Genomic DNA, 25,065 nt, shown 5'->3' with positions numbered 1-25,065 from the left:
AGGCAGGCTGTCAACATGATCTTTTACAATTAATCTGAATTTCACTTCATTACTTTAGGAAGAAAGTTAAAAGCCTAATAAATCAGATTATGTCAGATATAGAGAGAAAAAACTAAACAATACAGTATTTTGTCTTTTTTTCACTCATACCAACGCTAGTATTTGAAACCTGAGAAAATTGGCTTGATTTCTTTCAAAGCCATAGGAGAAACAGAACAAAAATTGGCGAGACATTTGCAATAAGTTGCAATTACCTGAAAATATACAAAAAAGTAAAAAAAAAAACAAACAAAAACCTCAAGCAAGCACTAAAAAAGTACAATTCTTTTTTAAATTACTCTGTACCATAATGTTAAATATGTTATCACGAGAATTATAAATATACCTTCCTGGACATTTTCCCTCATTTTTTGATAATATCTATTAATCCTCCCAGCTAATTTTCAGATCATTTTCTTGTCAGCTTTTACTAATTTTGCAAGACATTTCTTGCCAAGTTGCTCATTACATTTTTGTCATGTTTTTGAAAGTAATCAAACCAATTTCTCAGGTTTAACAGGTTCCAATGCAATCAAAAGGCATCTAAATGCTGCACAAGAAAACTGACATCAATCCGGGTGTTAATGGGTTAAAGGATTGTGACTAAGCAGGAAGTTTCAGCAAACATATGAGGGACACTGGAAAGTGAACATTATGTCTGTATCAACAGAAACAATTATTACACAACACAACCAAAATGTAAATAGTTTTAACATATAAATGAGAGGTATCCAGGAGATGTAAATGTGACTAAATATTACAGGCATTGCTGGTATAGAGTTTAGCACAGCAGCCTTCCACGCAATTGACCTGAGTTAGATTCTCGGCCAATATTGTTGGTTTAATTGACTTTATCAATAAAAAGACCCAGATAGGATGAAATTTCTGCATCAGAACATGAAGTTCAACCTGCCTCAGCTGAAGAGCTGCTGACCCAATTCTTCACTGAAATCACCAAGTCTCTTCTCTGCACATCCATCACTGTCTCGTTTGGATCTTCTGGCCACCAAACTGGACAAAGACAGAGAGAGAAGGAAACATCATTTCACACCCTGAATACAAAATCTGTTCCAATGTCTGCCCTCTGTTGGGGGCTACAGAGGACCATACAGCAAGACAACCAAAGGCAAGCTCAGTGTCTTCTTACAGGCTATCATTCTGAAGACCAGGTAAATCATTCATATGGTGTCAGAAAGCAATCTTCATGCAACATCCATGCAACACTTAAACATCCACTGTGGCTACAAATTCCAATAAACACATGCATACATATGCATAAACACCTACCTCATGTATATTAAGTAACCAGTTACATTCATCATTTAATATTTGTGCCAGTACCCTTGCACTATTTTATTCTTGTTTACACAAACATTTGATTTGAATATAGACATTGTACATTTCTGTTTGCTTTTTGCTACTGTTTTCATTTATTTTTTTCAGCAGCTTGTATGTACGTTATAGTTCTATCTTCATTTTTACCTCATTTGTTCTCTGATTTTAGCTGTATGTCTATGTCTATCTTCCTGAATATTGTTCTCAAAACTGTACATGGAGAGCAACAAAAAACTCCTTGCACTGTGGCGTTCACATACTTGGTCACTAATGCTGCTCCTTATCATTTAAAAATTTTAATAATTCTTTAAACAGGAAAATTATTCTGACCATTATTTATGTCAACAAATTAAATTCCAATAAAGGTTTAATCTATGCAATATTTTATACAGTGATTTTTATGTTACTTTTTGCCAACAAAGACCCTGATACAAGATACTGTGAAAAGATAAAATCAGCCGGTTGATTTTCTCTTCAAGAGTCATCAATTAATCAGAGAGGGCTGATGATGAAGAAAGCCAGCCTGCACTCACATGCATGTTTTGCCGATTCATATTGGGATTAACTATAATTCTCTCTAGAAATGTTAAAAAGTCACGTATATTTTTATAATAATCAGCAACACAAGCTGACACTACATGCATGCATTACACCTGCACCATTTACAACTAACCATCTTCTGTAAAAGCTTGAGTTAAAGGTCATTTCAACATACCAGTGCAGCCATTAACCTGATATTTTTAAAAGTAGCAACAAACAGGCCTTCCCACAACAGTAATCTGGAATTAACAAATAAAGCACATAACGTCAAAATAAAAAGTCAGGTTCACTTCTGGTAAAATGTAAACATGCTGTCAATCATTTTCTAAAAATAACGAGGCTATCAGTTCATAACTTTAATTGATTAAAAATTAATGGGCAGCCCACATGATATATTCTCATGACAGCCAGTCATAAGTGCAAAGCTTAATTTAGTCACATTACATGGGCTGCCATCCATTTCCAACCAGCCAGTGATAATATTTATTTCATGTTAACTTAAGATTTAACAGTAGATAAATTAAAAATTAGTAAATGAGTGTTGTTAGTCATTAAAGATGAGGTTAATTCCTCCACCAAGTTTTAGTTTATATTATCTATGGTTAGTTAACTGTTGTTTATCTTAGGTTAACCTAGTTTGATACACCAGTTACTTTGCCTTTTAAATTAGTTAGCCATACTCATTATCCGATAGCTACCAGGTTATGTAGCCTAGCCCAACACACAACAAGCACACCAATATTTAATTTGCATGACAACTTTGCTCCCCTGTCCATAACTTAAGGGCGGTTTTATCATTATAATACTTTTTAGAAAGCCACGAGTTCATTTCTGCGTCGTACTCGTCGTAATATTGCGCTAATTATTGCTAGCAAGTGTGTTTCTTGTAGCTAATGTTACCTTTTGTTAGCTCACCTGTTAGCTCACCTGCTGCCAGTATCCACCTCACGTTTCTGTCGCAGCTTGGTGCTGCCAGGGTTTCTTTAATCCTCCGTCCCACTGTCTTCCACTTTAATTAATCCATTAAACAAGTATTAAAAGCGAATTTCAGAGTGGCATGAGCTAAACAATATACAGACTCTCTTATGAACTTGCAGGTGTCCGGACGGAACCACAATCAAGAGATGGCGACAGGAAGGGAATTGTTACAAAGTAAAAGCAATGAAGATATAACATTTGTACAATATATAATCTTATAATATGATTATGATAATAAATGATGAGCAAGGAGATGTAACTAAACAACAGACAAAATCTGGGAAATGGTTGACAATTTAATGCAGTGTGAAACATATGTAATATCTACAACTTTTTTATTTGTATATTGCTACATGTAAATGAGTTTTGTCAAATCAGAAAATGTGAAAACTTTCAAAGGTTGGTATTTTTCTTATAAAGGGAGAAAAAACAATATAATGATGTATGCGACAGTCTCTAATGTAGAAACAAAACAAATATGTCACATTTTCACATCTTTCAAAATAAAATTACACATTTTGTGGCCACAAATGTCGAAACTGCGCTACATTTGTTTTGGATGGACTAACAATGCATACATTCATTTAATGATTATTTATGATAAATCTGTATTCAAATTACATACTGTCAGTATTCTTATAAGACGTTATGTTGTATATGCATCTTGGGGTATCTGCTCATCATTTTTGAACTTTCAGACTAAGTTCAGCACTTTGCAGCAATACAGAAACGCTAACTGACAGTGAAGACTGAAGAGTATCTTATTTTCATTCTTCTGTTAAGCACACACTCGTTTACACACTCACAGGCCTACACACACACATACACACACACTGTCAGTCGATCACACATTCTCTCTCCCAAATGAAATTTGCTGTGGTCTCAGACAGCTGCAGGGTTTGCTGGTTTCTTAACAACTTAATTAAGCAAATCTCCCCTTTTTCCACCGAGGTAATGAGCGTAGTTTTACAGGGATTAAACAGTCTCCAGGGTTGAAAATAAGGCTTTATGCTTTAGCAATCTTATCTGCCTTTATCCATCCAGCCAATTTTCCATCCACAGGATTATTATAGGCAGAAGCCTTGTTAGCCTTACCATATTCTTCTCTTTTTAATTTGCAAGGTATTAATGCTAAAACGCTTAGTGCAACACTCTGAAATATGAGTCTGAGTTTATTCTCTGTCGCAGAGTAAAGGCATACATTTGCCTTCTTGACTCGGATTAACATTGACAGCAGATAATCAGTCATACAGTTAAGAGGTGTCAAAGCAAATGTATGCATGCAGATGACAAATTAAAGAGAAAGCCACAGAGGGGTCTTGGTAAACCCACCATGTGCTACATAATCTCAGCACAGATTCTCCGTGTGTGTTGAGTTGTTGGACGTATGAGCATCAGTCTTGCATAAAACATTCCTTCATGTGTTTTAGATGATCGTCAAAATGTTGTTTGAAAAAAATGAGATCCGGTGACTCTAAACGCCAAAGCAAATTATTCACAACATTTTCATATTCATCAAACAGTTCGATGACCCCCTCTGCCCTGTGTGGAAACATATGCATTGGCTTTGTTTCTGAACTCATTTATTCAAGGTTTTTCCCTTTAATGTGCCACCCATCTGTATATAAGCAGTACACTGTATGTAAATGTATGCACGGTATATGAACTGTATAGAAGGAAACTGCCATGCAATGGTGGATAGAAAACACTATTTTTGTCTAATATCAGGGTTCAAAGTTCATTCTTGACCCTGGAAACAGTAGTTGACAAAAAAAATCCGAGAAATCCGAGTTCAAGGTCAATTTGGCAGCTGTTTTGGAGCTTTCCAGTGTCGCATGTTCTTTAATGACAGATGGCGTTTGCCTGGTTGTGAAAGAATTCTAGTTACCAATTCTTCTAAGCACTTTTATACCTTGACTTTCTTGTCCACTTTGGCTTAAAAGCTTTTCCAATCACGACCTTGGAAAGGTAGCCTACTTTTCACGAACCTGATTTCTATATGATCAAAAACTCCAGAGTACCAAGTAAATGGACCTTGAAGTTTTGTCAAGTGCTGTTTCCAAAGTGTAGAATGACCTTCAAACCTCAACATTTAAGCTAGCAAAGATGTCATTTAAGAGCTCAGCGGGTAAAAAAAGTTAATTTGAACAAAGTCATTGACAACTGGGAACTCCATCTGCCGAGAAAGATAATGTAACATGATCAAAAGGTCCAGAAGTTATTAAATTGACCCTGAGGTAAGATTGTTTGTCAACCAATGTTTCTCCTTATTAATGACCTTTCAGACACATGTCTGTTTGTTTTTATCCTACAATATTTACCAGAACTTAATAAGGAAACACCTGTCTTTTGTCCTATTGTAATTGGTGTAAATTACACTTTGTTAATAACTGACAGTTTTTTTTTATGAATGGGCCATGTTGCTTTTCATTTGTAGCTTCTATTGTACAAAGCATGTTCAAGTCGTTTCCCATAAAGTCAGATTTCCATTTAACTTCTATTGCGAGTCAACAGTCGCAAAACGAGAGGTTGAACTTGTTTTTTTTTAAAAAAAAAAGAAAAAAAAAAAGATGGTTGTTGGATATTTCAAGGTGTTTCATCCAAATCTCAGAGAGTTAACAGTACTTTACATCAGAGATGAGAAAGTTCTCTCTCCTCTTGGGACTCTAAACCCGAATAAACCACAGATAAAAAATCTTTTCTCAATCTTTAAATGTTTTGGGTCAGTAGGCACTTTTGTGCTATATGCATGACGGGACTGAAAGAGTAATTACATTTTCGGACTATCTTAATGGATTATGAAAAATAATAGGCTCTTACACGAGAGATAATTAGGATGTGTAAGTACCCGAGTTGGCAAGACTGGGCACCGTTGATTGTTACCTCTGGCGAGAGGCGATTGAAGTTGAAGGGCAAATTATTCCAGCGTATGAGCAGAGTAGCTGCAGACTTGCTGGAACTGAGCCCCCACCTCCTCTCCTTTTGTGAAGGTCTTAATTGGTTGATGTGCAGATAAAGGAAGGAGCAACCCCGTCTGCACATAAAGATAGACAGTTTCAAAGAGACTTGTTCTGGTCAAATTAGGTTTCCCTCCAATTAAGAGTTTTATCATCAGGTCTCTTAACTGTCTCTCATAAGCTCATGAACTTGACTAATGATGTCCACTAGGACCTGAACTGCAGACAAGGGTGTTAAATGCTACCCCCTGCTGGTATTATGCTTAATGTAAAATGTATGTATGAAAAATGTACATAATGTACTGCAGTGGTCTCCAGTGTTTTTGGCTTGTCAACCATTAGAATTAATATCTACCACTTACTACCCCTTTTTTTTATATCGCTCTGTACATAACAGCTTCTTGAACCTTTGGTTAGATGCTCAACTTTTTTGTTATCTCTCAGTGCAGTGACAATGACGTTCAATCTTATCCATTTAATCTAATGTCCTGAGGAGTTTAATTAAAGAATGGGGTTTCTGTCTCTGACTGTTTGATTTTAAGAGGCCTGAAGAGGACATTATCAGTATTTCTTCTACAAAGGATTAAACTATAGACAATTTAGGAAATAATATTGTGTAGCACAAATAAAAAGTTTTGTTTTTTTTTAAACGCATTATCATTAATCATTAGTTTTCTAGTGCAGTGGTTGCCAACATCACTGTGAAGGGTTGAGAGATGTTTAAGAGAATATGGAAGCAGAAAAAAAAAACATTTCTGCTAAAAAAAATTCTGGTTTATTTTACTATCCACACCTTAAAATTTTGTGAATTCCTGAATACTGTAAACTCTTGGCCTCGTAAAAATTGATAAAGCTTCATCTTTAGGCCCTGACAGACCATGCTGACATTCAGTCGCCTGTCTGTCAATATAGGGCAGCTTGTGATACTCTGTCGCACAAACGTTGGCACTAGTCTGCTGATTCAGTATGCTGAATCCATGTCGGAGCCTGTTGGTGATTTAAATCACTTTGACTCGCAGTTCAACTCAGTGCACGAGAGGAGAAACCGATGTGAGGAAAGTAAACAAACAGCCAAAGTTAAGCGAGAATGCGATCAAAACAAACTTGTTACATCAACAAAGATTATATTTTTAGCCACTGAGCTCTTTAGCAGAAACAGTTTGTAATTGTTTGCCCTGTTCTTTGCTAGCCCACAGTAAATATTTGCTCTTTAAACATCAGGTTGTGTTGTTAATGTGATAACTAGAGTCTTGAATCCTTCCTGTCAGTCTTCCGGTGTTCCATAACCTCTTTGCTACCACCACCTGCTGGTATGGAGGGCTATTTCCTCTCATGCAGGGAGCAGAACATGCGTGCTTGTTGGCTGTTGAGTGTCGTCTACGTGGTGTGTTTAAGTGCAACGTCCTGGCCGAGGCACAGGCAACGTGAGATAGTCGGCAATAGTTGGCCTTTGTTTCACTTGGTCTTTGATGTGGGTTTGGTGTTTCTAGTCCTTAAGCGCTCACAAGCCAGAAAGGTCGGAAACCACTGACCCCTAGAATCTTAAGGGTCACAGTGCAGTCTTAAAGAATTTCGACAGCCCAGATTTCCTGTTTTTAGGCTCCATGTACGGCAGCACATTGGATCTGAGGTTACAGTTATGACTTATAGTTTAAAGTTGAGGGAGTTAACATCAGTTCTTGGTTAACAACGTTGGCTCTGCTTACTCATATGGTTGCAAGCCCGATAAATCAAGGCTGCTCGAACCAAATGACAAAAAAGAAATCTATATACAGATAGTTTTTCCAATGCATGCAGGTTTGTGCTGCTTAAAACACCAACTTCTTGTTCTAGAAATAGTGTCACTGTTACTCTGCATACTGTAATCCACAGAAGTGACCCAAAACATTTCCTTTATCTGCAGTATAAAGTGGTTTCATTGAAAACTGTTCACAGTGACAGGTGTGGATTATCTACAGTTACCAGATACTGTTTTGGAAAGAAATTTTGCTGTTGTACTTTGAGCGCTACAGAAAAAGTTAAGAGACTCAAAACATAGAAAAAAATCTGTCTGGAAGGCTAGATACCACTGGGGTAAGTGAGAAATTTGGGTGTACAGTCCCTTTAAAAAAAATCCATATCAAGGTTGCAGCCGATGGGCTATTTTTTCCACAGTTTTGGAAGCAGTGGGATCATTTCAAGGCTGCAATTCCAACACTGTGTCCATATGGATGTAAACACCATTACATTTAAGCTGAAAGTCAGCACCTAAACCACAAAGTTACTGAACAGTGAAATGTGAGCTCAAATGTGTTGGAGCACAGAGCCAAAACAACAGAAAATGTATCACTGCCCAAATACTTACAGGCTGTACTGTAAACTGTATTTATTTCAGGAAAACTAAGAGAAAATAACATTTGGGATGACTGAAAATGCAACCTATTTCATCATCTCCATTCTGTCTCTTTTTAACATGAACCAGGCAATTTTAGCAGCTGCATTATACACCAAATGACAAAGAGGCAGAGGATTAACCTGAATCTTTTACAGTGAGGCTGGGAAGTGGAGGAGTCTGGATCCTGTTGGGAAAGCCTCCATAAGAGCCTGTTAGTCACAGTGAGACTCCACCCTGATGCTCTGGCTCCCTGCTCCCCTGGATAAACACTTTTTTTTGGTAAAGCAATCCACATGGGACTTTGAAACTACCTCCCTGCACTCCCTCCCCGAAAAACCTTGGATACACCTCTTAATGCATGGCAAACAAGCCGGGTCACACAGTGTATCTACTCTACTCCGAGGTTCTGAGGAACAGACTAGACTGAAAATGAAGCGCAAGGACAAAAACTAACAGAGAAACCTTGCTTTCATTTAGCACGAAGAGCAAATCAATGCCATGTAAATGTTTATGTAGTTGTTTATTTCAAGGTCACTGAGGTAAAGTGCGACAATGGATGAATGAATGGAAGAGAAGTGAGGGGCTTGCATCCTTAAAACACAAATGCAGATTATCCCAGACTAATTATAATTCTTTATAAGAATTTAAGACATGAAGCTGAAATCAAACTAAGCTGATTTTTGGAGCTTTTGTAATTAATTAATAAGCATGTGTTGGCTGTGAGAGACTGTTTCTTATAACACATCAATCACCAGTGATGCAGAGAAATGACACAGTAAGAACAAATTAACTCGAGACTATTCCCTGTCGGATTTATAAAGCGGATAAGGAACACAGTTACAGAAGGGAATATTTTTTTTTACAACATTTACACATTTTCACAAGTTCTTCAGTGGTCAGACAGTACTGATTTTAAAGAGGTGACATCAGAAAACCAAAGGATATCGTCTTTACTGTGGTTGAGCGATTGCGGACAGTCTGTACAGAAGGTTTGCTGATGTAACATCAGAGGCTGTAGGTGTCCTCGGGTAACTCTCCCAGGAGTTCATCCAGGTCATCATCTGCACAACAGACAGAAACAGGTGTAGCGAGGAACATAAAATAACGTGTAATGCAACTTGCAGAAAACAAAGAAATCCCTACCTGCGTGGAATTAGTTATGAAAGTTTTCAATATGTGATCCTAATAGTGTTGTGTGTATAGTCGGGTCTGCTGGGAAACAGAGGTGTATGAAACACATTGATGCAGTCCAGCCCAAAATTTATGTAGCTTAAATACACGTTAAAATGCAGAACAACACACTGAACATTAGACACAGTCACACATTCGAGGGGAGCTGCTTTCTCTGAAGCTGTTACCCTCTGATCATTTAACAAATCCTCCCTCTTCAGCTCCAGTCAGACCTGGAATGAACATCCCAGTGTGACCGGCGGAGGCTGCGCTGCCTTCGGCCACTATCAGAGTCAGGCTCGATGATAATCATAGTTGTGCAAAAGGAGAATTCTGTCATTACGACGCCACCTGGTCCGACACTGTAACACCTAATATTCACTTCAGTTTCAGTCAATGTCTGATGTTCTTCTTCTATTTATAACGGCAGTGCTACCCATTCTGACACTGTAACACGTATCAGTTAATAACGTCTAAATAAATGTAAGGCTTGCTTCACACAGAAACCGCTGTTCCTCAAACAAAGGTAGGAGGGGATCCTCTCTCTCTGTCCACAACTGACGTAACGACCGCGGATTACTAGTTAGCTCTCTAGCTTGCTATTTTCACCATGCTGTCATTTTACTGTGGTTACAGAGAAAGAGGAATATAGTAATACAGGACCAACTTCTGTTGGCCTACCATGTCTTAGCCTATTTATTTTCAAAGAAAAAGAGTCACTGGGGAAACAGCAACGTCACACCATCAGTCTAACTAATCAATGCTGCAAATTCATCACTTTGTTAGTCACTCACTCACTCACTCACAGAGTTTTGTGTTTATGACACTGGCCTCCCGTGCTGCGGTCCAACCAAAAAAAAAAAGAAAAAAAACATGTTTTGTTCAGCAAAATAATCCTCACCAATGAACACATTTTTGAAACCATGCAATTGCCAGATTAAAAAGCTACCATTAGGTTATTAACAAACTACATTATGGTTGCACGACTGAACGTTGCCACCACAACGAGGCTGTAAAGCAGTGTTTGTAGCATAATGATGTTCTGTAGTCTTATTTAGCCACTTGTTTGCAATTGCCGTTTTTAAGATACATAAAAGCTTCAAAATTCACAAGTGGGGTATTCACTGACGTATTTTACGTTGTAGAACAAAACGTGAAAGTCTCTTAAGCTTGTGATAACCACATACTTCTAATCAAAAACTAGACTAGGAAAACAGAGGTGTTAAAATGCTAACTTATTTCCAGGTTTTCGGACTCATTCCTATGGTACTCTACTGAAGTGGAAGCGTCAAATGGCTTAAGATAGATTACAACACAAAATGAACCACTGCCACAAATCCTTGCATGTAAATTATTATTCCAAATCAATGATGTGTTGTTGAGAATCAATAGAACATAATATTACGATACTAACTGTACTGATATTTCCTTATACCCTTAATCTTAAAAGTTAATTGAACGGCAGACAGTCCTAACAGGAAATAAGGGAAAAGAGGTCCCTGACTAACAGTGAACTGAGGTTAAGCCTTAATCATTTGTCTTTTTGTTGACAATTTAATGTAGTTTTGTGTACAGAATAAAAGACGGTGTACAGTGTGTTTATCTGAACAATGCTCAGTCTCTTATACAAGTGTTCTGCTCTGTAAATCACCATGAACTGCAACAGAGTTACAATTAGGAGAGCTATGCACAGTCCACACAGGGAGCAGAGAAACGGAGGAGCAGTTCAGGGCAGTGTTCAAACCATTAGTCACTTGTTCTGAAAACGAATCCACTCAGTTAACTGTTTGGGTCAATTTATCAAGTGAGGAAAAAAAAGGTTCTTGTTTTAGCTTTAAGAAAACTACACTCATGCATTCTGCCTGAAGAGGCTGTAATGATCATTGCACACCAAATAAAACAAAATTAATGGATGAAAAACAAGGGGTTTTCTTTTTTTTTTTTTTTGCTCTTATTGACTTTGCGAGCAAAAATGAAACAAACAAGCAAACTGTTTGTTCTCTGTACAGTAAATGGGCTGCATTAGCACTTTTATCCAAAGATTTCACAAAAACACACACACAGACACACACTTAAGGTAGTGATGTACAATTCAAGGCACTGGTGTGAGCACTGGGAGCAATTTGGGGTTCAGTGTCTTGCATATGGATATTTCGACGAGTGGACGAGCTGCTCTACTTCCTAAACCACAGCCGCTGTTGGCCTTTTTTCACAGAGGACAATTGAACAGTAGGAAAAGCACAGGTGTAAATAAATTAATGATGGCTGAATTCCATTTGGCTGCTTTGATTTCAGAATCCAGGTCCTGTGCATGCTTGCTCCCAGTCACTCTCACTGAAGCACTTGAACACAACAGAGCCATCGTTTCTGCTTTTAGCAACATCTGTGCTTTTCCCACTATGACAAGTCAAAACGTCTGCCGTGCCGAGCTCAGCTCCACATTTTCAGACTTTGGCTTAATTTTCATCACTCTAACTTTCAGACTTTTAACAAGGTAGTGTCCCTATAGATCAGTTTTTGCTTTAACTACATATGAAGTGAATGTTGACTGCACAATGTAATGGATATAGAATAATGACACAACTGGCATTTGGTTCACGAAAAGCCTTGCTCTCAGTATGCAATTCTGGGTGCAATCTCTCAACAATTTATGGCACAAAGAAAGTGTGTCAACCACTGCACAAACAAAAACAGGAAGAAGATAGCACGTTTGTTTTCCCAAGCAGCTATCAGTGGCTATCCTCAGCTACCGAAGATTATCAGTGTTAGTTCTTTGCAGTTACTGACGACAGAACAACTGAAATAACTGGAAACTCTGTACCCTGTAAAGGAAGTGGAGCTCCATGCCAGACTCTGAGGGAAATGATAAGTAACCCAGTTGTCTTTTTTTTGTTTGCTTGTTTTTAATTATTTTGTTGGATGATTCCATGTATTGACAGGACAGCTATAGATTGACAGGAAATGTTAGAAAGAGAGAGGGAATGACACACAGCAAAGGGCCACAGGCTAGAATCGAACCCAGGCCGCTGCAAAGGCTTTAGTTTATGTGGCGCATGCTCAACCAGGTGAGCTAGAGGTCGCCCTGATCTGGTCATCTTTGTGACTGCTGTGCCACCCATAACACCACTTGGAAACACTAGGGGGGTGGAAAAGATGTCCATTTTCACTTAAACTTCTTTTCAATTAGTATATATTGAATTTAAAAAGCTTTTTTTAGTCTCTTTTCTTCTTTGCTACTACAAGTGTATTTAGCTCCTGAAGATCTATAAAGTCTTATCTTATTTTTCTAATACCTCTGAGTGGAATTTCTTATCTGTTGATGGATTACAGTCATTAGGAGTCATCATCTAGGGACATTGTGCAAAATTTCATAAAAAAATCCATTGAGTGAAAGTGTCTAGAATATGTGACTCTGGATGAGTCTTTGACTGATGGAATGACATTTAAGTCCCTCGAGCTATTTCACTATTGCAGCCGAAAATGCTTAACTTGGCTCTTCTCCATGTTTCATATAAATATTATATGAATAGTTATGAGCTGGCTGCTGATCAGACTAATCATGTCATATTAAACTACAAATTCAGACTCTGCTACTTTGTATTGTGATCCATCATGTGCATCTTTTTTTTTTTTTACTGACTGAATAATAAAACAGGAAAAGCTGATTAATTAACTGAAAATGGTTGGTTGCAGCTTTAGTGCAGAAAAATGCATTCAGACACCTCTTTGTTTTGCTGCAGTTAGATTTGGTTTGAGGTCAGCAAGTCAAATGTTAATGTCTCACAACGTTGCCAGACGGTGTTGCTGTTTTATTCAGCAAAACTTAATTTTACTGGAGCCTGACACTTGGCAACCCCAGGATGTGACTGGAATTAATCTCTCTCATCACGAGTGTTATTACAAATTAGACGCCCCACCTGCATCCCAGCCTGAGTCCTGTGGTGCTGCAGCGGGCTCTCGGGGGCCTCTGCCGGAGTCTGCTCTAGTGTCTTTTGGGGTTTGAGGGTCTCCGCCTCTCTCTGAGCATTTCCCTCCTTCTTGTCCCTCGTCGTCGTCCTCGTCAAACACCAGCTGCATCTGAGACACGGGCTCCCGGAGGCCGGCTGTGGGAAGCCGAGTGGGTGAAAGCAACATCGGCTCCTAGAGAGAAAAAAAAAACTGTTTTGAGGGGACAGCTGACAGGTTGACGGAGCATTTCTGGATGACAGATTTCATATTTGTTGGGCTGTGCTATTCTTGTTTATGGCTAACGGTCGTGGTGCTCACCAGGACGAGCGGCGGGAGCTGAGTGGAGGACACACCGACTCCATCAGGGGAGTAGATCCTCAGCAGGTTGTTGGGAGTCACGTTCAGGTAATGGTTACGATGGGAGGGGGAAAACACACCGACCTGTGCACAGAGCGCGCCATAAATAGACGTGTAACCACTACACATTTTAAATAACACAAACACTAAACTGCATCATGAAAGTTTAAAGAGAGGTGAGTCTCACTTGTTTGAGCAGGAGCACAGCGCCGACCTTCAGCTCCTCCACTCGCTCCTCCAGCAGACGCCGATGCACCGTTCCCTGAATATCCCCTGCAGCCAAAAAACATTATGAACACCAAACTGAGAGAAATTAATAGTATCATTTAAAACTAATTAACGGTTGGAAGTCTAAGATGTACTTAGGTAATCTCCACTTATTCTTAAATCGCTTTTTAAAACCCATTTTTATAGACTTGCTTTTATGTGATGTAGTCTATTTTAATTTATCTCTTTTAGTTTGTCTTTTAATTTATCTTTTTTCTTCTGTCTCGATCATGTTTCATTTTCATTACTATCATTTCTGTTTCCTATTAATATTCTTTGAATTATATTTGTTCTTATTGGTATGGGTTGTTTTTGTTGCTGTTTCTCTCTCATTTCATTCTACTTTCAATTTTGTCTGGCCTTGGTTTGGCATTATTGTTTGGCTCTTATAGTTATGTTGCCTCTGCAAGAAACCCTTGTTGCTTCTGCTAGTTGTATTTCCACGGCTGCATTTATGCTCAGTGAACATGCACTACGCCGTCAGTCCATTTGTCTGTTTTCTTCCAATTCCTTGCATTACAAGCTGTTGTTTGTGTTGTCTGTTGATAACACAGCTCATAGGTTAAAAATGAAAAAAAAAAATTTAAAAAATGGTGGTTGCGGGTGTTGCGCTGGCTGTGTTCAACCAATCAACATACAAAAGGGCGTTCTAAGAACAACAATACTTCCTAGCTCTTGCGCTGCTGACACAAAAAAGGAGGTTCTGAGAACTTTGTTTAAGTTCTTCTGGTCCAAAAAAAAAACAATTAGTCTCAAAAAAACAGATTCAGACAGCAAAGGTTTGTTATGTCACAAACCTCAGGAACCAACTTGTGGAATTGGGTTTTTCATAACGCTAAAGCAAAACGAAGGGTGTCAAAGGAAAAGCGCATTTAGCTACTATCGGTATTTTGCAAGCTAAGTTTCAATTTACTTCATCTTTGCATCTTTTCATCTTTGAACATCTCAAGTGATCTCATGTGGGGAAACAGATGTAAACAAAGCAGAGACCGACGTGATGAGACACCTTGCTGTCACGGTAACAATGCTTTGCAGCGAGAAAAACAAAAGCAGAGGGTTAAAGAGTCTTGTTGTGAAAAAGGTTGGGGGACGCCGTCAACACACGTTTTCTGTCCTTCAGCAAGGACCGGAGGTGAGACTTTAACAGTCAGTTTTATATGTGTCAACAGCAGCATGCTAGCTAACATTCAGCTCAAGGGTTAAAATGATTATCATAGCTTGGCAATACCGTAAGCTGCTCAATATAGACGTTATCATAACCGTAATCCTCCAGATTTTTATGTCCGAGATATCAAACACGTTTGAAATTACCGGGACGGCCCCGATGAGTTTGCAAGCAATTCAGGAGGTTTAAGACTGGACCTGTAAACTTCTCACATTACCCGATAATATGGGCCAAAAAACGGTAATGACTACAGTCCCAGATCAGATTCGTCGTCTGATTGTTGAAATGGGTGAATAAGGAATAAATCAGCCCAAATCCCCTGTAGTCTGAGCCCGGCTTAGAATGAGGCAAAGGTGTTGAATCTGATTTTAGAGCATGAAGGGATTTGTCTGATGGAAAAAAATGAACAAAATATGCAATTTAATGAACAGGGATTCATTTTTCTGGGTTTATCAATGTCTGGAGTGGAACTTTAAGAAAAGTAACACTTTAATCCTCTTTCATTCTGGGCTTTCCATTTAAAAGATTACTTCACTGATTGAGCATTGCACTATTGCAACATTATCACACTCACAATGGACAGTTTTACAAAAAGAACCAAAATCGATGCAGCAGAAGCAGGGAATGCTGCTGCAAATAACATTCATTTTCTATTTATTTACAAAATAATTTTTCTATTTATCTATTACTCTGTAAAATTTCAGAAAATAGTGACAAATGTACACAACTTTCCCAAAGCGACTACTTCAAATTGCTTATTTTGTCAGTCCAATTCTCTAAAACCCAAAAAGCAGTGAGACAACAAAAACTACACAGAGAAAAAAAAGCAGCAAATTCTCACATTTAAGAAGCAGAAAATGTTTGTGTGTTTTCCTTGATAAATGACTTCAGCCCTTAAATTTGGTGAAGAATTGCCCGCTGATCGATTAATCGGCTCATCTTTTCAACACTGGCGTGCGTCTTCGCCACGGATAGCGGCATCTCAGATAACTGCCTGCTGGAGACAAAAGCTTCCAGCAGGTTTAGTGGCACATTACAGGCAGAATGCTCCCTCGTTGTGTCAAAAGCACTTAAAACCCACCCACTGCTGATGCCAATCTACTGCAATTGAATCACTAATAAGCACTTAAGTTCTGTGTTGAGTACAACATCCACTCCTGAGTGTTAATAATCAGCACACCTCGTGCCACTGCTCTCTGGGGGCCATGGCAACCAGCTCATCTTAAGAGGAGGATCAGACAAGAGCGGCGAAAGACGCAGCAGGAGAAGGAAAACAGGCAAAGAGGAGAGAAGAGAAGCTTCCACAGCAGATGTGTGTATGCTGTATATACATGTGTATGTGTGTGTGTGTGTGTGTAATCAAACATGTAACTGCAGCTGAACTCAGCTCTCGCACCATGTGGAGATCAATCAGGTGAGTTATTCACCACCTCTCTCTCTTTGATTCACATCTCTCTTAACACACTAGTTCAGTTATTTATAGCGCATATTGTATTGCAAGTTGATACTTATTCCTTCCATAAGCCAGTGTATTTATTTTCTGTGTGTGTGTGTGTGTGTCCAATACCTGTTGGATCTTTAAACACAGCCTTGGCATCAGCGTGTGTGTAGATGATGCTCTTCAGGAGCACGGCCATGTTTGGCACTTTGTTTCTCGGCAGCTGTTTCAGCGCAGCCTGCATCGACGAGGGAAAACAAACAACATACCAGCCGCTGAATCAAATAAATTCACTCAGAACTTTTCTAGAGGAACTCAGGTCAGGGTTACAGCCTTAGTGTGGCTTCACAGTGTGCCATGGTATGAAAACTGATGGATGTCATGTACATCTGCTCCTCCGCTGCCTGTCAGACATTTTAAACACACTTCTATTAATAAAATGTTCTCAAGTTTCAATTATGATAAAGCGTTTGGTCAACCACAGAACACTCTTCAGTTCCCATCGCTGAATCGCTGTAACTGATAACAATAATGACTGCCTAATCCCGTGAAATTTTCAGAGATGGTTATCAGACCGTGAAAGCCTATTACAACCTGAAATCAGGTGAGCTTACATCGATTTCCACCTGCATTACCGTTGCGTGTAAACATTTTTGGAGCTGTGCTTGATGACTCATCGATTTTCGGAGGATCAGAAAATAAACCAGAAACAATTATGATCATCAACATATCCTTTCAGTATTTTTTTAATCCTCTAAAATGTAAAGATTTGGGGGGCCCAGTAGCTCAGTTGGTACAGCGGGCGTACCTTGTACAGAGGCACCTTGTCGTCGCTGCAGCGGCCACAGGTTCAATTCCAGCCTCGGCCCTTTGCTGCACGTCATCCCCTCTTTCTCTCTCTCCCCCCCTTTCTCACTTATATCTGTCCAATCAAATACAGGCAAAACGCCCCACAAAATAATCTTCAAAAAATGTATGGACTTTCAGATTTTCTTTGTCACATATGATAGTAAACTGAACATTTTGAAGGTTCTGTACTTCTCAATCATTGAAATAAAATTGGCCATTTAAATAAAATAAGTTAGTTAGTTAGTTAGTTAGTTAGTTAGTTGAAGCCCTAAACATTTTACTTGAGCTGGAATCAATTTGTCAATAATATTGTATAAAAAGTTCACAAAAGCACGCACATCCGGCAAAAAGACTAGGTGCTGGACAAGAGAAGAAAAATAAGTCTGCACACTTGATTATGCTTCTATGAATATTTTATATAATTACCACCGAGGTGATGTTGTTGTCTTCATCAGACGGACGAAGAGCATGTAGCTCGAAACGTCACCTCAGCGGTAATTATATTAAATATTCATAGGAGCATAATCTAGAGTGAGGATGTAGTTTTTATTTTTTCCCTCAATGATATTGTATGAAAATAAGTAACGTTTCCAAACTCTCAGCAACTGATTTGAACTGCAGCTGTAACAAATGTATTTGCTTGTATTCTTGCCATGAAATTCATCATCAAAAACAACACTGATTGGATTCTTGAAGCATTTATACAAGTTGTAACTAAACTGTAAATTTTACATGTAATTATATCATTATTTAAAGGGCTCCATTTGTGCAAAAATTCTGTTTTTGGCACCATCTGGTGGCCACAATCAGAAAGACACTGATTGTTTATTGAGGTTAAAGACGTGTTACAAATGAAATTATCTCCACCCATCTACAAAGAAAACTACAGATCGCAATCATGGTAAATGTGGGGGAAAAAATCTGATATTTTCACTGTTATGTCTTTCAAGTGTTTTTTTTTTTTAATCAGGTGGGCGTCACTGACATGCCATGTGACTTCTGTCACATGACCTCATGATTAGTTTTAAATTGAACATCTGTCCCCAGAGCATTTTATACCCTGATCAAAACGCATTGATCAACTATTTGCCAATAAAGGATTTTTACTGAAAATTTAAGTGCTTCGGATGCTTTCCAGACTGCCAACTTATAAGGTGAAATTCAACACGAAGTAAGATGGACATTGTTTTTTAATTCTTATTGTAACGTTAATCCGTTCATTTCTTCATTCAGATAAAATCTGACCAATATTATTTGATAACCAAATAATCAAATATCATCACAGCCTCACATCAGCACATCATCTCCAGGTTTGTCAACAAATAAACAGCAGTGAGCATTATTTAGTAACATGTTATAGTTGAGTCAACAGAAGTGAATAGGGGTCTGTGTTCATTTGTCTATTCATGTGAAAGAGGGATTTTGAGGAAGCCGAGATTCATATAATCAGCTTAACCTGAATGATTGTCCTGCCAGTGACTCTGTGCATGTCAATGAAACCTGTGTCAACAGCCATGACAGAAACCAACACGCTGAAGCGCTCGCGGCGATTGAATACTGGCAGGTTATTCAACAGAGGTCGACACGCGGGGAGAGCGGGACAACAGCAGAGTCTCCATTAGAGTGATTGATGAGTGATCGTACTGTTTATAATTACAAAACACCTCTGGTGCGGCTGCTCCATTTGTCCTGATTATGCCAATAGACCTCCAGCAGCGACACACAGTCTGTTATGATGGAGGATCGATAATAAAACAACTGCTTGACCTAAATAAAAAAACGCACCTATTGCTTCAACTGGACTAAAATGTGAAATGGTTTCAGGACTTTATTGCCGTTTGTTTGTAACTGAATAACGAATAGATGCATAATGTTTATAGGTAATCACCTTTCGGAGCACCATGACCACGCTGTAAGAGTGCAGGAAACACGAGGGGTTCCTCTCGTCCAATCCCATCTCTGCCTTCATCGCTGCCCAGGCGCCGCCGCTGAACTCCTCTTCTTCAGTCTGTGAGCTGGAGCCCTGTAAAGCGAGTCAAACCGTTTACACACTCACAAAGACTCACGGTTACTGTGCACGACCTGGCTGAAAATATCAGCTTTTTATCCCCCCTGCCTCCTCACAGAGCTCAGATGGTCACTGTGGCCGCGTTGCAATCAGATTGTGTGAAACTTCATTTCACACCGCAGCCTGGAACACTTAAATGTCTCCTTCTGAAGGCACAACCTCTGTAAAAAGCTCCTGATGTTCAGATATAAACATCCTGGAGTGTTCAGGAAATCAAAACCTGACTTCAAGTTATGTCAGAAATATCAAAGCATGTTGTAATTACTCAGAGATTTTTCTGTGAGCTGTTGTTGGCAAGTCTAAACAAAAGTCCTGCGGGAAACAATAGAAGTCTTGTCATCTGCAGACAGCAAAATGATTACTTACTGCTCCTCTGTGATGTATATTTGGAAATTTATTGTTGCTCCTGTCGCAATAACTTGCCAAAAAAATAAATTGTGAACACACATTCATGCAGTTCCAACACTTGCTTATCCTGTTCTGCGTTACATAGATGTGGAGACTATCCCAGCATGCATTGGGAGAGGAGACATGCAGCTTGCTCAAGCTTGAACTGCACCTCGCCTGGACAGCAGACAAGAGCAGGCGGATGCAGCAGGCGGATGCAGCAGGAGGCGGTGACATAAAGATGCCATCAAGTCAGACAGTTTTCTGACTCTTCCAGCAGCCTTCAGAAGCACCCGCATCCTGTTAGATATGATACTGATTCATTAAAGTCTTATCAGATGGGTTTATCAGTTTGTTCACGGTTTCCAGATTTAGCGATTATGACACAGTGACCTATTAAAACATTGTGCAGGCGATCTGTAATTTCTGTTCATGGTTAACCTTCATTTTACATGAACTGACATGCAAATCAGCATCATATCAGTCTGCTGGATATAAATCCACTGAGCGAACCTGTCACCCTCAAACTACAGAAATAAATCAAAAACATCTGCCTGACAGTCAAAGACGCAACAGCTTTCAGTGCAGATCAGTCAGACAGCCGACAGTCAGAGCTTAAATCTGTACAGAATCGTCACATCCCACTCAGGCTGCTGACCACAAGTCTTTGTGTTGTGAAATATTCCTAATAAAATAATTACAACAGTCCAGTGTTAATATACAACAGACTGTGTTGTTCATGATGAATGCATTTAGTCTCTCTGAGTGCAAAACGTGACCGTCAGCCACAACATGTACTCTGCTAACAGAAAAAAACTTCAAATACGACAAATAGATTCCAAATCTCTGAAATTCAACAAAAATAAAAAGTTTATCTGAAACGTCACATTGTTGAGTCAGCTGTTTAATCGGCTGAGAGCCAGGCATTTCCCATCATGCTCTGGGCCTTGCAGTGTGTGGGGAGTAAAACTGCGGCACCTGGCTCTAAAATCTGTCCACTTTTGCACGATGTCAGAGCAAGTCGGGATGAGCTGGGACACAAATCTAACCGGCATGGCTCAGCTCAGACGCCCCTGTGCACTCAGCCTCATTCCATGTGGAACCCAAACAACACGCTGCCACAAAACTCATCCACCAATGCACGAACCCACTGACAGTGGTTACTTAAAACTCGCTACAACGCGACATTGTAGGGAAAAACGGCCAAACCACGGACTGTATAAAAGAATGCATGTAGCTACTGAGACGTCACACTTTGGTCTGTGGACTGCAGTTTTGAGGCCTTGCTGTTGTTTGGTTTTTGGAATCAGAAGTGAGCATACAGTATCTGGACGAGAGGGTGGAGCTGTGGAGGAGCGAGGGGTGGATCTGGCTCATGTGATCCCTCTCAGACAGCCTGTCACTCAAAGTGGCCCGCCCTTAAATATGGGGGGCTGAAACTTTAAGCCTTAATAAATGGTAAATGAGTGAGTTCTATACAAAAACAAAAACGTAAAACTCTGTTTAGTTCTCGTGAATTTTGAAATTAATATAGAGACCAAAACTGTCATTTGTACCAGGCTGTAAACTAGGGGTGTGCCATATCATATCGCTCATGATAATACCGAATAATTTTAGGAAACCTTCATATCATGATAATGGCAATATGTTGACCTGTTGGCATAATGACATCATACAGTCACGTATGGCAACAACAAGCATGGCTGAAAGTGAAATTGCCACCAGATATCGGAGGAGTTTATTTCATTGTATGTTCTTGAAATTAATAATAAAATATTTGTCAGTATTGTTTCATATGATGAAGAATATCATTATCACAAAAATACCCTGAAGTATTGTGATATCGTTTTAAGGCCATATCGCTCACCCCTGTTGTGAAGTTGGGCTTTTCACACTGATGACTATGGGGACTGATTGGCTCTTGGGGCCGGCCTCAAGTGGCCGTTCAAGGTAACGCAGTTACACGTTATCTTCATTTTTCAGCCCCAGAGGTTGCTGCTTGGGCCAAATGGAGCAATTATCCTCTTTTATAATTCATAATACATGAGGGCGTGATTCACATTTGAAGTAATGAATTGCAGACTTTACACTTACCCAAAGGGCCTCTCTTTAAAACAAACGCGTCAGAACTATCTAAATGCTAACTCAGCATTTTCTTCAGAGCTTCCGTTTCCAGGCCGGGGGAGGGGACACAGAAATAAATATGTATGAAAACGTATGAAAAATAAACTCTTTTGTTTCAGAGAGAAAAAAAAACACTTTCAAGCTTGAATGAAGGAATTCCCCAGGAGAACCTGAAGGAAACACTGCGTGTAATTAAGTGTCGGGATGGCCAGCAGAAGGGCCGGGGGATATGGCTTTAAAAAAAAAATCACAATATTTTTAGGCTATACGACAATACGAAATATGTATCTTGATATTCTGAAATCTAAAATACAAAATTATTAAATAAACTAGTTACAAATAAAGAAGCTACAGGCATGAAATAAAGTTACATAAACTACTGTTACAATAAAGTTTAATAAAACATTAACAAAACCTTTATAGTGTTAAATAAAGTAAAGTATAAAAATAAAGTACTGTTACAGTATAGTTAAATTAAGTATTGTTATGTAAATTAAATAAAAGATATAGCATAATATGAGATGACTTTTATTCTTTTTAAAGAATCAGATGATATATTTCTAATATTTCTATATTTTCTAACCAGCAGCAGCCTTCAGGAAAAGAAGCATGTAGAAAAGTCCACTTTACATTTTTCTCTGGTAAAAATGACAATAATTCAGGGGTTCTAACTTCATCAGTGTAGATATTTGCTGGGGTTTTTTAGCCCTCTGTGCTATAAATCTGGATTTTGAAGTGCTGATTGGACAAAACAAGACATTTAAATATGTCCACTTGTCCATATGTCAAGCTTTGGGAATCAGTTGATCGAGAAAACAATCAGTTCATAAGATGATAAAAAACCATTTCACGGTAAAAACAAGCTGTAATGTGTTTTGTGTCTAACATCTCTGTCTGTGGTGCATTACCTGGCTCGGTGAACGGGCCACAACACCGTGAGCTGGAGTCTGAGGGACAGAAACCACGATGTCGTCCAGGCTCTGACCCTGCGGCTGAGAGAGAGGAGTTAGATCATTACACGGCGCCGTGGTGGAAAAACAAACACATAACCTCTAAATGTCATTTCATTCAAGCTTCGGTGAGAAAACCACAGAGCAGCCGCACAATTTCTGACCACGTGGGTGAGATTAGATGATTTCACTGCCCTGGAGCTTTTAATTCAAAACATTGCAACGTCAACAGACTGAAATCAGACAGATACAAACAGGAAGTTTAAATGCCTGGCAGAGGAGGAGAACCGGCCCTGAATGAGACTAACCTGCTGCGGCAGGAATCCAGCGGGGCCGGGGAAGCGTCTGGTCCTGGGCCGGTGAGGCTCGGAGCGCGGCCTCTTCTTAGGAAGCTTATTGGAGGCTGACACCAACTGGACCAGGCGGTTTGTGAGGACTGGTGTGTGAAGGGGATGAGGGCTCAGAGTGGAGGAGCTCACAGACGGGGTGGAAGAAGGCGCTGGAGAGACAGTTTGAAAGAGGGCACGGCCCTGAGGAGAGGGTCCAGGAGTTGCAAATGGTCTATGTGGCGGCTGGGGACGGTTTAGTGTCCTGGGAATGGGGTTAGGGGCAGGAGAAGACGCAGTGCGGCCGGGGAAAACACTCGGACTCTGTGGAGGAGCTGACAGGAAAGCAGGGCTGGGATTTGGGGATCTCAGAGGGGGCATAGAGGAGGTCCTAGGAGGTAGGTTATGACTTGATGAGGACTGGCGTGCAGTGCTGAAGTCCCTCAGGGGCCGATTAGGTTGTGTCTGAATCCCTCCACAGGTCGGGGGTCGCAGCATTTTGGCTGAAGATGCAGGCTCGAACGCAGGCGCAGGTGGGGTTGGAGCAGGAGGCTGCCCCATCTGGCGGTCGCATTCATCCAGATCTGCCAGGTCAACATCCCAATCATCAAAATCATCCTCAGCCACGCAGGGCTTTGGCGGCCCCTCTGTGTCAGCAGGACTCTGTTGTGATGCCAAATTAGGCTGAGAGTTATTCAGTGTGGGGGGATGGGGCTGAGCGGAGGAGGAGAGCTGTCTCAAACCCAGAGCAACAGTTTGTCCAGCAGTCGTGTGTGTGCTGCTCATTGATGCTGTGCCATTACACAGGGCAGCTGATCTCGCTCCAGGCTGCTGAAGGCAATTTTTCTCCGGCTCTCTGTGAGCAGCAGAGGAAGCCCGGAGCGAGCAAGATGACACAGCAGCTGCCACATCGGCTGGTCCAGACGCTGTGCGGACAGTCCAGTCTGTCCCAAGCAGGTCCTGGGAGAGAAAAACACACACACACACACACAAGCAGTGTGAGGGTTAACAGAAGGAGGCTCGTTATTATACAGTATGGGAGTGAGTTAAGTAAACGTGTGTTTGCTGGAATCACCTCATCATCAAAGTCCTCGCCAATGCTGAACAGACCACTTAATTTGCAGGTCTGAAACAGAGGCAACAACACACTGAATTAATATCTCCACAACACGTGAAGCTCTAAACGTCCGGGTGCTATTAAAGAGATAAACCAAAAAAACGTGTCACAAACCCATTTTAACGCACGTGAATTAATTTTCTTGCTAGCATCCGTTAGCTCGGTTAGCTCAGATTGTTTTGAGTTTTACTGGTCTGTTTCACTTACCATCGCAGTCATGAGATATCGCGATGAAAGCCGTATTTGGTCCGTTTGGAAACCAAACTTACTGACACATTGAGTGCCATTCAGTTACTGCGTTTAAACATAATTAGTTGTTTTCATACCGTGTAAATGTAACAAACAAACGCTGCTAGCCAGCCAGCTAAATGAAAACTTTTGGTAGGTACCGCGCCGCCACGTTCAAACATGACGTAATGACGTAGCAGATGTTTGTACAAAGAGTGTTGACGCAGAGCGAGATGATTCACTCCCACTTGAACCGCATTTCAATCATCTTTGTCTTCATCCGTGTTCTTTCCAGTTCAATCGTTTTTATTTCTTACACTTAAAAAAACAGAAAAGCGACAACAGTGATTTGCCCCCCTTTTTTAGCGTGCCAAATAGTCAAATAACCATCGTATTAGTTGACAGAGGTGAAATGTAACTAAGTGTATTTATTCAAATTACTGCACTT

The 25,065-nt window shown here is 39.9% G+C and overlaps 2 protein-coding genes across 3 annotated transcripts in view; both read right to left on the bottom strand.

Annotated features, from left to right (window-relative positions):
- The window catches only part of LOC148186437 (acid-sensing ion channel 2-like), a 177,220-nt gene extending 174,189 nt beyond the window's left edge, over nucleotides 1-3,031 (bottom strand). Inside the window, exons 1-2 of one of the 2 annotated variants that reach the window (XM_088091154.1) lie at nucleotides 2,830-3,031; nucleotides 953-1,050 (exon numbers count right to left, since the gene is read on the bottom strand). The gene's annotated coding sequence lies outside the window, so the exon portion shown is untranslated. The remainder of the gene's footprint in view (nucleotides 1-952; nucleotides 1,051-2,829) is intronic. The other variant, XM_088091155.1, reaches the window with a different exon arrangement.
- Nucleotides 3,032-9,009: 5,978 nt separating this feature from the next.
- hrob (homologous recombination factor with OB-fold) lies at nucleotides 9,010-24,800 on the bottom strand. The gene is made up of 10 exons (XM_042505142.2): nucleotides 24,597-24,800; nucleotides 24,348-24,398; nucleotides 23,255-24,232; nucleotides 22,905-22,988; nucleotides 19,306-19,440; nucleotides 16,698-16,806; nucleotides 13,886-13,971; nucleotides 13,660-13,782; nucleotides 13,311-13,533; nucleotides 9,010-9,284 (listed from the first exon to the last, which is right to left on the bottom strand). The coding sequence occupies exons 1-10, from the start codon at nucleotides 24,606-24,608 to the stop codon at nucleotides 9,229-9,231; spliced, it is 1,857 nt and encodes a 618-aa protein (XP_042361076.2). The 5' UTR covers nucleotides 24,609-24,800; the 3' UTR covers nucleotides 9,010-9,228.
- Nucleotides 24,801-25,065: the final 265 nt, after the last annotated feature.

The sequence above is a fragment of the Plectropomus leopardus genome, chromosome 18, assembly GCF_026936395.1.
Source record: "Plectropomus leopardus strain MGB_pleo_1.0 chromosome 18, ASM2693639v1, whole genome shotgun sequence".
NCBI classification, from domain to species: Eukaryota; Metazoa; Chordata; class Actinopteri; order Perciformes; family Serranidae; genus Plectropomus; species Plectropomus leopardus.
Note: the sequence above shows the minus strand (reverse complement) of the source record. Positions and strands in the feature narration are given on the sequence as shown.

Excerpts from the sequence above, each read along its gene's own strand:
- hrob (XM_042505142.2), bottom strand. Across the intron at positions 13,972-16,697 it reads TGTGTTTAAAGATCCAACAG|GGGATATTCAGGGAACGGTG; the intron begins GTATTGGACACA and ends TTTTGGCTGCAG. Across the intron at positions 13,534-13,659 it reads AGCTCCCGCCGCTCGTCCTG|GAGCCGATGTTGCTTTCACC; the intron begins GTGAGCACCACG and ends TTTTCTCTCTAG.